Raw genomic sequence first — 12020 nt, 5'->3', positions numbered from 1 at the left:
GAAGAGCGTGTTCCATGAGAAGTGCCATTTCCAGCCTTTCTGATGTGGCACTGGGGAGATCAGCCACCCCCTGCTTGAATCATTTTTGGATGACACTTTCAGAGTTGAGAAATACTGCCGGTCAGCGTAGGGGGCTGGATCTGGAAATGAGCTTGCTTTAACGTTACGGCACACTGGGTGAATCTCTTCAGCTTGCTCCTGCCAGTCTGCCAGCTGTAACTTGGGAATGCGGTGCTTTGCAGCTCTAGCAGAGAATGCTTATAGTATAGTCGGGTACTTTTCTGCTTTGAGACCAGTCTTGGTTCCTTGTCTGACGATATGGGGAGAAAAAACTGCTTATGGCCAATCAGTGATGGGCCTGGAGTAGCCTTCAAGTGTTTCAGTGTGACTCCAGCTTTTTTGTCACTCGGGCAGAAAGTAAGGTTGCACTGAAATGGATTTAGCCAAATGTATAAAGCCGAAGAGTTCAGAAGTCCATCTGCTTCCTTTGTTTCCCTTTAACTTGATTGAAAATAGGCTACTGATTATTTTAAGTGAATTTCACTTAGAGTGCTACAGCATTTGGATTGTGACAAAGCAGTAAATATCTTAAAAGACCTGTTCCCATTAGGACAGTCTATTGTTTTGTGGGGGGTTTTTTAATGAGATATGAAAGTATTTGTTATCTTGGCTTTTACAGATAGCAGTTTTTATTGTGCCTCAGTTTGAGTATTCATTGTCTTTAAAGTTCCTCTTGGTGCCCTACGCAATTTCCAGAGAAAACTGTCTCTTGAAAGCAAGCAGTGTCCCTGAAGGTATGCTTTGAGCTGGGTGGAGTCCAGCTGCAAAAATTGGGTTGTTCTAGTGGGCAAGAGTCTGGCGCTGTACATCCATTCATACTGCAAGGAGCGAGTGAGCTTGCCTCCGTCCCCAGACCTAAGAAATTTGTCTGTCTTTCCCAGGTGCTGGCCATGTCAAGCCGTTCCTGGCTCAGTTATTCCTATCAGTCACGCTTCCACCTGACTCCCCTGTCTTATGAGACGCTGGAGTTTGCCTCTGGTTTTGCTTCGGAGCAGTGCCCTGAGGGCATCGTAGCCATCTCCACAAACACCTTAAGGTAAGAACCCATAGGGAAAACAAATACTTCTCCGCCAGGGTGCCAGGCAGGGGGAGGGGAGGTGAATTCTCACCAGCATCCAAAAGGAAGGAGGTAAAGTGACTTACTTCAAGAATTTGGGGCGGGGGGGGGGGGGGGGGGGGGGGGGGGGCGGCGGGCTTTGAGGTTATTTTTGTTTATGGATAATGATTTGATAGAAACACTTGGATGGATTTCAGAAAACAAATGGAATACAAGGACAGGTATGCCGTAAAAAAGAAAGCGGGTGCACTTCTCTGATTTGTATTTTCCAGCTTTTTTAAGTAACAAATGTAATTCAAGTTATCTTTAAATTTTCTGATCCTTTGACAGGAGGGAAGCTTTTAATAAATGTGAACCTGTTATATATTAGGATCTTGTGGTTTGTGATCTGAATTGGCTACTTGGCAGAAAATAAGCCACATGATTTAAGAAATCAGAGGCATGACAGGGGTGTATTTGTTGCCTTTTTCAAGTTCTGCTTAGATATTAAAAAGATAGACGAAAATAATAGAGGAACACAAATTCAGGAGCTCTGCTTTATGCACTTCCAACAGACATGTTTTTCATATCTGTCCTCATTGAAATATTACAACATTCACTGCTTTTAAAGGAGTCATTCTTTCTGGAGAGACTTGTGGTTTTTAGTTACCAAATGCCAGAAGAACTGGCATTTCAGCTGGCAAGTCACAGGAAGAAAGACTGGGCATTGCATTTTTCATATTCTTTTAACTAAAGTGCCTCTGAGGAGCATTTGATTATGTATCAGAATCTGTGTCACGTTTAGATTCAGATGATGTGTTCCCCAAACATGCACTTTCCCTCTTCCACGTGCTTTGTTCCTCGTGGGGTAGACTTGCTTCAGCACCGCTCGGAACGCATCCTGGGACAGTGAGAGCGCTCATGTCAAGGACCCCGTGCTGCAGAGCATGCCTGTCCCAAAGTGTAAGCTCCCATTTTAGGGTGCTAGTTTTGCTGTGCTCTCTGGAGCTGTTTGCTAGTTGCCGTCTGGCCCAAATAAGGTGCTGCTTGTCTCCAGCAGTAGCCAGTTTCACAGACGTAAAGCTCAACTCCAGTTTTGTTCTCTTGGACTGTTGGTTTTGGACCTTGTTCAACACGTCACATCTTTGTCCCCCAGGATTTTGGCACTGGAGAAGCTGGGGGCAGTCTTCAACCAGGTTGCCTTCCCGTTGCAGTACACACCCCGAAAATTTGTCATTCACCCAGAGAGCAACAACCTGATCATCATTGAGACAGACCACAATGCTTACACTGAGGCCACCAAGGCACAGAGGAAACAGCAAATGGCTGAGGTAACTGGGGTGGGGGACAGGTATTGCACATCTGTTCCCCAGAGGGGACTTCTGCAGCTGGAAATCCTCCCTGCTTACTAGTTCCCAGCCATCGTTGCCTACAACTTTTTGTGTCCAGTGTGAATGCAGTGGCTGAAGGAAGTGATCTACCTCAAAACACAAATTTCAGCGGAATATGCTACTTCCCAATGCTTCTTTCTTTGCGGGTTATTATGGCAGGGTTTAAGAAGCAGGAATTGGAGGACAGTCATGCTTGTGTAACACCATTCTGTGGGATTTCTGTGGCTGTTTGAGGATATTGGGATTTCTGTGGGTTATTTTCTTCTCAGTGTTGTTTCCAGAGTTGTTGGTTCAGAGAAATGGCTCCCCAGACAACTGCCCCTTGGGCAGGGCAGAGCTGACACTGGTGTGCTCTGAGCTGCAGAGGCTCCCTTGGGAATAAGCTCAGGGTGGATGGAAGCTTTGGGATTTGGTGGCTTTTATGTCTTCACAGGCGGTACCTTGCCCTGGAATACCTGGGCTTAGGGGAAACAGGGAGGCTGTATGCTACGCAGAGAATCAGCCTGTCTGGAAAGGAAATCCACTGAGCTGTTCTTTTCTCCTGCCCTTTACTGTGCCATAGGAAATGGTGGAGGCTGCAGGTGAGGATGAGAGGGAGTTGGCTGCAGAGATGGCTGCAGCCTTTCTGAATGAGAATCTTCCTGAGTCCATCTTCGGCGCTCCCAAGGCAGGGAATGGACAGTGGGCCTCTGTTATCAGGGTGATGAACCCCATCCAGGGTAATACGTTAGATCTGGTCCAGCTAGAGCAGAACGAAGCTGCCTTCAGGTAAGAAGCATCGCCAGCTGCAGCAAGAAATCTCTGCTTGTGACGAGCCTTATGTGCTTTTTTCCTTCTTTTGCTCGGCTGTTACTGAGTTGAGATCCAGATGCAGCATGTTATCAAGAGGCTGATTTGATAATTCCAGAAGCGATTGACACATGCTTAAAGCTTTTGTCTTGCCTTTCCTTCCCTTCCCACCCTGATCTGCCTGCATATGGCACTAAGCTAGTGCTCCAGATGTGTTTGCTGGACCCCAGTGCTTGAAGAACAACACGGGGATGTAAATGCCAGATAAGACAGTTCTGCTGCTGTCTCTCACTTCCCCCGCTCATCCAGATAAACTGAGAACAGATTAAATGGAAAGGAAGTGTTAAGAGGGACTGGGGGGGAAGACCAACACAATAACCATGAAGAATAGCAAGTGCCTCAGCAGGTGGAGATAGGTCATGCTAGTCCAAAAGGCTGACTCTGTCCTGTTTTGTCCAGGACTCCCAACCTGGCTGAGCTAGGCAGCGGGCAGGAAATAACACTGGAAAATGAGGAAAGCTATATGTACATATCCAAGCTTCTAGCAGAGCTTTGCCCACTGCTAGGCAGTGCCTAGCATGTGAAAGCATAAAAGTAATGCTTTGGGCATTGTGAAGGCATATAAAAGTAATGATTTGGGCACATGTGACAGCTGGAGCACATCTTTTTATATGGAGGGTGTGGAAGAATGAAGGAATCTGCGTGAAGCATTTCTTCGGGGAGGAAAAACGACCTCTGAAAATGAACTGTCTGTGTTGGGCTCCCAAATCTCTGCCGGGCTAGGTGCACATTGTGCTGTCAGGGAATGAGTCCATGTGCGCAGTGTTAGTTTAGTGTTGGGATCACGCTGATCTTCCAGCATGTCTTGTCATCCCCAGCGTGGCTGTTTGCCGGTTCTCCAATACTGGTGATGAGTGGTACGTGCTGGTGGGAGTTGCCAAGGACCTGATTCTGAACCCACGCTCAGTTGCTGGAGGATTTGTCTACACGTACAAGCTGGTGAATAGTGGTGAGAAGCTGGAGTTTCTGCACAAGGTGAGAAGGATGAAAAGGCCTGTTTGGGTGACTGGGTCATTTGCAGGCAGTATTGGAATAGCTGTTGCTTCACCCTGAATGCTATAGTCATATTGCAGTACTCAGTGGATCTTGGGCAAGGTCATCACGCTGATGTTACACACTGGAAGCAGCCTTGGAGAAAATAAGCTTCCTCCTACGAAATCATTTGGGACATCTTCTGCAGAGCAGAGGATTGAACACAGATGTCCCAAGAGTCCCAGTCCTTTGCCTTGGCTATGGTGTTATCCATCTAATTGGGTAAATGGGAAAGGAGCAGTGGTTTTCATGCCCCCGTTAGGGAGGGGAGAGAAACAGCTCTGTTTCCTTTTTGGAATATGAGCTCAGAGAGCTGCTCTGAGCACTTGTTTACAAAGCGAATTCATACTTGGGCCACTTGAGCCCTGGTGCTAAGGCTGTCAGTGCTTGGCTGACCTCATGAAGCTGATGTGAGCTGTCATCTTTCCTCTGATCCTCTTTTGGTTGTGTGTAGAAATGGTTAGTCACCTAGTGGCCAACTTGCTTGACAGGTCTCTGGGGCTTTAGTGAGGGTTTCAGCAGAACTCTGTTAAAACAAAATTCTGTTCTCCTTACCACGTGCTTCCAGCATGGCTGAGATTTGAGCAGATGAACATGTGGAAAGGAATGTTGTGGCTTACTCACTTCCTATGGTCCTGATGCAGTGAGTGGATTCTGCCCGGGACCAGGGCCTCTTCTGGTGCCACTTGGAAGTTGACAGAGCTGGTGATGTGAAATAACTTCTCTTAGCCAGTGCAACCAGTCTGGGAATGCTGTAGCTGGAAGCTCTCTACATGTTCCCTGGCATCTGGCTGATGCTTTTGGATCGATTAGCCGTGGGAGGTTTCTCAGCCCTGTCTGAGTTACTGGAATTGTGGGCATGCTGTCATTGTTCCGATGTAACACTTCTTCATTGGCACCTTCAGAGCATCTACGGCAGATGGCTGAATTAGATCCATGCCTTTGTTTTAAAACATAGACAATCTGGATGGATTTAGGCAGACTGAACCATTAGCTGAATCCATTCTGAAGCTTGGTGTAAGGTTAGCTCTGTTAATGGGGGTCTCACAGTGTTCCTCTTCCCTCTCTAGACCCCTGTGGAGGAGGTTCCTGCAGCCATTGCGCCGTTCCAAGGTAGAGTCTTAATTGGAGTCGGAAAGCTCTTGCGTGTATATGACCTGGGCAAGAAGAAACTGCTTCGGAAGTGTGAGAATAAGGTATCAGCTTTTGTTCTTGATCAGAGCTGTTAATTTGGAGCAATATGAAACAAGGGTTTAAGCTGCTACTTCAGCCCGTGTGTGTCTGTGCACTTGGACTTCAGAGCTGGGGCTGGGTTCCTGTGCTGCCCATCTGCACCCCGAGCACACATCGCTTTCCGATCACCATTCAGACAGTAGTGTTGCAGGTTGCTTTTTGTACCAGCTCAACTCGGGCTGTTAGTGGATGCGTGCAGGAGTTTCACAAACCTGTGAAACTTTCACAGACTGTGCCTTTGGCCACCTGCTGCAAATGTGGGAGGTCTTACCCAGATACAAAACAACTGCTGGAAATGTTTCTTTAGGTTAAGTGATCAGCAGGCTGGGGGACAGAAGTCGGAGGGTGCCTGTGAGCACCTCTTCAGATCCCCAGAACCTTAAAAAGGGGATTTTCTCCTTGAAGTAATGATCCTTCTTGCTCAGTGTGGCTGGTATGGTAGGAAAAGAAATTGCAGAGCATGGTTTTCTCTCTCTTAATTGCCTGCTCCTCCTTCTCTCATGCAAGCTGCAGAACCTGTGCCAGTCGCTCATTACTGCACAAAGGAATTCCAGCAAGCTCACAGGCAGACTGGGAACTTCTAGGGGAACTTTTTTTTTTGTGAGTTGGGTGTTTTTTGTTTTGGTTTTGGTTTGGTTTCTTTTTCCTAAAATATGACTCAGATGAAAAATTGAAGCTTTCCTTCTTGGGTCTTTCATGACCACAGCAGCGAGGGGACACTAAAGCAATGCCTGCATACAGGAGTGTCCCTGCCATCGTGGCTCATAGGCTCAGTGCTTGTTCTCTGGATATTACTGGTATTCAGCAGGCTGAGAATGATGCGTGGTGGGTGTTGGGTTGCAAGGCCCTGTATTGACAGTGTATTTAGATTGGGGCTGTAGTATGCCACAAGTGAGAGGCAGTTTTTGGAGGGAATGATGGGAAACTGGCGGTGAGCGCTACTTCACAGAGGGAAATAGTGTTTCAGTTGGAGTAGGGCAGAGTTAATGGGTTAGACTTCCCTGTTTGAAGCACTCGGGTTTTGTCCATTCTCTCTCAAAAGCACATTGCCAATTACATCTGTGGGATCCAAACCATTGGGCACAGAGTGATCGTTTCAGATGTTCAGGAGAGTTTCATCTGGGTGCGCTACAAAAGGAATGAGAACCAACTCATCATCTTTGCTGATGACACTTATCCCCGGTGGGTCACTACAGCAACTCTCCTGGATTATGACACTGTGGCTGGAGCAGACAAGTTTGGCAACATCTGCGTGGTGAGTGTGCCTCAGAGAAGTCGGGGCTTTTTGGACACAACATATTTTTCCTTAAAACATCCATGATCTGTCTTAAAAGAATGAGAATCTGTACTTAGCTGGAGACAACGCCCTGTACCATTCACTTGTTTTTACCGAGTGACTAGCTGTCATCATAGCGGATGGCTGCAGTTTATCAGTTTGTTAGTTAAAGCAAATAAATGAAAGCATCAGCAGGTCAAAAAACAGATTTCTGAAGCATTCAATAACTTGTCTTGAAATTGCCCCAAAACTTTCTGTGAATATGCCTTGAAACGAAGCTTGTGACTGTGAAAGGGCCCATGAGAACTTGCATCAGGGTTATCACTCTTACTTTCCTTGGCTAAACCTCATCGCTGGCATTCAGCTTTCTCTGTCACTTCCTCTCCAAAGTTGGCTTTGTCAGTGCTGACACTTGCCGCTTGCCTGGATTTCATCAGGGGAGGAGGAAAGAATAAATGGTCTTTCTGCCAGAGCTTTGATCTCTTTCTGAAGCATGCTCGGGAGTGCAGAGTTCAGCAAGTGTCGGACACTGCACCTGCAGGATTTGGCCGAGGCACAGGAATCAGTCCTCTTCGGTTTTCCTGCCCCACATCCATCAAACAGTTTCCTTCACGGGAAGCACCTTCAAACCGTTGTGACCATACCTCCCAGGGTGAGGTCCCGCCATCAGGAGTGATAGGCCATCAGTCTTGACAATGGGGTTGTCATTAAAGGCTTTGTTGGAGGGGCAAATGGATGATTTTGCTGTAAGTGTGAAGTGATTGTTGTAGAGTGGCAAAGGCAGCCTTTCAGAAAGACCCCAGGGATCCTCCGGAGATAATGTGCAGCTCGTTGACTCTTTCTTTCTCTTTCAACGCAGGTGAGATTGCCTCCCAACACCAATGATGAGGTAGATGAGGATCCCACAGGCAACAAAGCTCTCTGGGACAGGGGCCTTCTTAATGGAGCATCACAGAAGGTACTGCTTCATGGACAGCACATGGCTATTTATTGTGGGAAAAGAATATGCTGCTTTTCTGTGAGGTCCTCTGCAGCATTGTCCAGGAGATGGATTGGCAGTTCTGCTCCTACAGAGCTACCGTGCTGCGGGTGACTGGTTTTCACTGTCACTGGGAGCCAAATTCGGTTTCTGAAACCACAGCCGATGCCTGTTGGGTGATGTTTGATTGAAGCAGCATGCTCGTTTTCTTTTCCTGCTTTCCCTCATTACTCGCATCCGTTTGTCCAGCTCAAGAGGGTGGTTCAGCGGCATGCTGAGTTTTGCCATCTGGTCACAGGTGGAAGGCACTTCCTCTTTAGAAAGGCGTTTCAGAACTAGCAGGTGGCCGAATTTATTCTGCTTTCCTCTCAAGCCTTTTGATGCTTTTATACAAGCTAAAGAAAAAAACATGTTTCTGTGGCTGACTTTCAGGCTGAAGTGATTATGAATTACCACGTGGGAGAGACGGTGCTTTCCTTACAGAAGACCACGCTGATCCCAGGAGGCTCTGAATCTCTTGTCTATACCACATTATCGGGGGGGATAGGAATCCTGGTCCCTTTTACTTCCCACGAGGTAAGCAAGCCCTGTCATGCTGCACAGCTGCCACTTTTCTGTGCGCTCATCCCAGCCAGTATATTAATGTGCGGCATCCCTTGAGGGTAGCTCCAGGCCTCCGCAGCGTGTGGCAGCCTGGCCTGCAGGAAAGCCTGTGGCTGTGGGATGGGCCTTGATGCAGAAGAGAAGAGAAGGAGCTTGTTAACTCCTCCGTCTGCATTGGCTCTCTGAAGAGACAAGAGCTTTTCTTGTTGCGCTGCTCTTTGAAATCTGTTCCGAAATAGCTCTGCTTGCTGCAGCCTCCTGGAGCAGCGGATGCCAAACATTCACTCTTCGAGCTGTACCTCTTGTGCTGCTGCACGCCCCAATCCCTGGGAGCCTGATCCTGGTTGCGGTGGCACAGCTGGCTGCTTAGCTCCGCTGTGGGTGCTCCTGGGCTGGAAGTGGTGAGGGGTAACCCTGACGCTGGCTGCCACGTGCAGGGCCGCTCTAGCAGAACCTGGCAATGGTGGTGGTTTAGCCAGCGCGGGTGTCATCTTGCCTAGCCAGTGGCACTGGCATGTAGCAAACTGTTCTCTCACCAATTCTTTAATCTCCCCAGGATCACGACTTCTTCCAGCATGTGGAAATGCACTTAAGGTCTGAGCACCCTCCTCTCTGTGGACGAGACCATCTCAGTTTCCGCTCTTACTACTTCCCGGTGAAGGTAGGTCTGGGTATTTGGGATCAGCTGGTCATGAGGGCGCAGAGACTTGCTCTGGGATATGCCGAACTGCTTTGAGGCCTGGCAGAAACAACTCAGTGGGGAAGGCTGGGGCAATGTAAGCCGTAGCTGGTGTGGTGACTGTGGCAGGAACTGAAGCTAGCTCTCGACTAGCACTCTGTAAGGAGAGCAGTACTTAATACTGTGTCTCTCTTGATTTCTTAACCCTTGTAATGAGCCTTCTGAGGGTTGGGCTTGAGACCCAAGCCTAGAGGTGCCGCTGCTGCGTTTCTCTGCTTGCCACAGCACCTCCCTTTTCCATCAGGAGCAGCAGCATTACATGGCTGTTTGTGTGGCTCGGTCAAACTGAGTGTTGCCTGGGGGACACATTTTATTTTTCCGCCACCGCTAAAAAGGGAAATCTCGTACGAAACTGCTGTTCCTGCCTATTTCTGCTTTTGAGGAATTCTGTTTGAAGCTGTCAGCTGCTAAATGCTGCTACTGGAAGGGTCCAGCGTACTGGACCAGAGTAATGCATGTAGTAACTACTACCAGAGTAACGTATGTCGTACCAGAAAACTCCCCCAGCAGCTGAAGCTGTCTGAGCGCAGAGGGCGTTCTCGACGAGCCCGAGGCTGATGTGCCGCACACCTCATCTCAAAGGTGCTTCGCGTCTGCCTGAAGACGCCTTCCAGTCGTCTTTTACAGCCTCCCCCCACCTTCCCAGCACAGCGCTTGGACCTGGTCAGATCCATCATCCCTTCCCGTCTCCGCTGCTTCAGCTGCACCCAGGCGTTCTGGGTTTCTCCTTCATTAATCAAGCTGGCCAGTAAATTAATTTGATGCTAACTGCTGCTATTCAGCAGATGAGGTCACCAAACGTGGTCTTGTTTCTAGGACGGGATTAAGAAGCTCCTGGGAACAAACTGTTTGTTGCCATTTTTCCCCGTTTAGGCAGGGTTCAGTGCCTCTGTGTTGTGCCGATTCAATGCTCTCCTCCTTGCCCCTCCAGAATGTGATCGATGGGGACCTGTGTGAGCAGTTCAACTCCATGGAGCCTAACAAGCAGAAAAATGTGGCCGAAGAGCTGGACCGAACCCCACCCGAGGTGTCCAAGAAGCTGGAAGACATCCGCACGCGCTACGCTTTCTGAGCGGCAGCTGGCAGGAGCAGAGCTTTGCGCTGGACTCCTACGGATGCTCTTCCAAGTGCAGTTGGGAGGAGGAATGTGTGGTTTTTATTTTTTCCCCCCTTTATAAATATTGGTTTGCTCCTCTTGGTTTATGTTTCAAAGTAATGTGACTCCAGTAAATACAGTATCAGATATTAGGTCTCCTGATACATCCCGCTGCTTAGGTGAAGGCTCCTGAGATTCCCCCTTGTGAAGTGCCCAAGGAAGGGCGCAGACTGACCCTCGGCCCCCCTTTAGGATCAGGGGCCTGAGGGTGTCTGGTGCTGGCCTTGCAGAAAGCCCTGTAGGGGCAGCTCCAGTTGAGCCTTTGTAGGATCAAGGGGGTTTTACAATTTCCCAGCTTTTTGGTAAAAGAAAGGGCTGTGGAGTGACTCGGGATTACCAGGCTCCTTTTAGTAGTCATTGGCGAGAAGCTCTGGGCAGCCGGTGGGGAGCCTGGCCTTGTGGAGGGCCTGTCACAGTTGGCTCGAACGTTTGCTTCTGAATTGTAAGGGGTATTTGGACTCTCCGTTTCTGACTGTTTTCCCTGTAAATAGAGTTTTGTACAATGTTGACTGTCTTGGGGGTGGGGAAGAGCGAGGCCCGAGTCTGGGACTGGATTTGTTTCATAATAACTTTGGCAAGAGCAGTGTCTCCAAGCTGTGACTGTGAGCAGCACCCAAGGAATAAAATCCTCTTTTTTTTTTAACTGCCTGGACTCTGGGGCTCCTCCTCTTCACAGCAGCCGCTCCTGCCCTGGCGGGAGCAGGAGACTGGGGTGCGCAGCCTCGGCCCCGTGCCCTGCATGGGTGCTGGAGCCATGCTACAGCCCTGCGGGTGTTGGCCTGCCTGCCCTTCACCTCGCTGCTTGGCCAGGAGCTGGCCCTGAGCCCAGCAGCGTGTCCTGCAACCAGCCCCTCTGCCTGGGACACACATGGAGGGAAGGGTCTTTTCCCCTGCTCCTGTTTCTCCTGCCCTGCCAGGGCAGTTTGGGGATGGCGTTGCTGCCCGTTCACTGGCTGCAGAGGCTCTGCAGCTGGTGCTTCCCATCCTGCCTCCAGGCTGGGCTTTAGTCCCTGGCTTAGTCCTGCCAGGAGGTCTGTCACTGCAGAGCTGGAGCCCTCCCTTGATGCGTGGACGTCTCGGCAAAGGGGCCTGGCTTCCTCCCGCCCGGGGCTCGGAAAGATGGGTGGCCCTTGGCCCACTGATGCACTGGCCTATCAAACAGCCTTGTGCCTTCCTCTTCCCGCACCTGCGCCGTGCCGGGCGAGGGCAAGCACGCGCCCTCCTCTCCGCTCTCCCGCTTCAGCTTGGCACTACCCTCAGAGGGGCTGCACCATGGGGCACCCAGCCACCACCGCTTCCCCCACCCATCCTCTGCTTGGGGTGAAGGGCTTTCTGCCCCTGAAGTCGGTGGGGTCCAGCCCCTCGTCCTCCCCCTGCAGTGCCATGCCAGCTCTGGCGCGGGGAGCTGCAGGGAGAGCTCCAGCAGAACTTGGCCTTTGGAGTCCCAGTAGCCCTAAGGCGAGGTTGAACTCGCACGGCGGCGGGGGGAGGCTCGGGGGAGGAATCCCAGACTGGTTCCCAGCACAAAATTTCGCTTCCTTGGCTGGGCCTGCGTAAATAACCTGTCTCCAGCGCGTGGCAAAGCCTGGGAGGGGCTGAGCCCTCAGCCCCCTTTGCCTGGGGGGCTCTGAGCTGTGGGCCCACCAGCCTCCCCGGGGAGAGGAGG

General features: G+C 50.0%; 1 protein-coding gene across 1 annotated transcript in view; it reads left to right on the top strand.

Annotated features, from left to right (window-relative positions):
• Positions 1-10564, top strand: part of SF3B3 (splicing factor 3b, subunit 3, 130kDa) — a 28784-nt gene extending 18220 nt beyond the window's left edge. The window contains exons 16-25 of the mRNA XM_010284234.1: positions 942-1096; positions 2253-2427; positions 3050-3255; positions 4155-4311; positions 5439-5564; positions 6644-6856; positions 7737-7835; positions 8289-8432; positions 9016-9120; positions 10130-10564. Coding sequence (XP_010282536.1) covers positions 942-1096; positions 2253-2427; positions 3050-3255; positions 4155-4311; positions 5439-5564; positions 6644-6856; positions 7737-7835; positions 8289-8432; positions 9016-9120; positions 10130-10270 — 1521 coding nt within the window. The 3' untranslated portion in view covers positions 10271-10564. The remainder of the gene's footprint in view (positions 1-941; positions 1097-2252; positions 2428-3049; positions 3256-4154; positions 4312-5438; positions 5565-6643; positions 6857-7736; positions 7836-8288; positions 8433-9015; positions 9121-10129) is intronic.
• Positions 10565-12020: the final 1456 nt, after the last annotated feature.

Source organism: Phaethon lepturus, unplaced genomic scaffold (assembly GCF_000687285.1).
Source record: "Phaethon lepturus isolate BGI_N335 unplaced genomic scaffold, ASM68728v1 scaffold33393, whole genome shotgun sequence".
Classification (NCBI taxonomy): domain Eukaryota; kingdom Metazoa; phylum Chordata; class Aves; order Phaethontiformes; family Phaethontidae; genus Phaethon; species Phaethon lepturus.
Note: the sequence above shows the minus strand (reverse complement) of the source record. Positions and strands in the feature narration are given on the sequence as shown.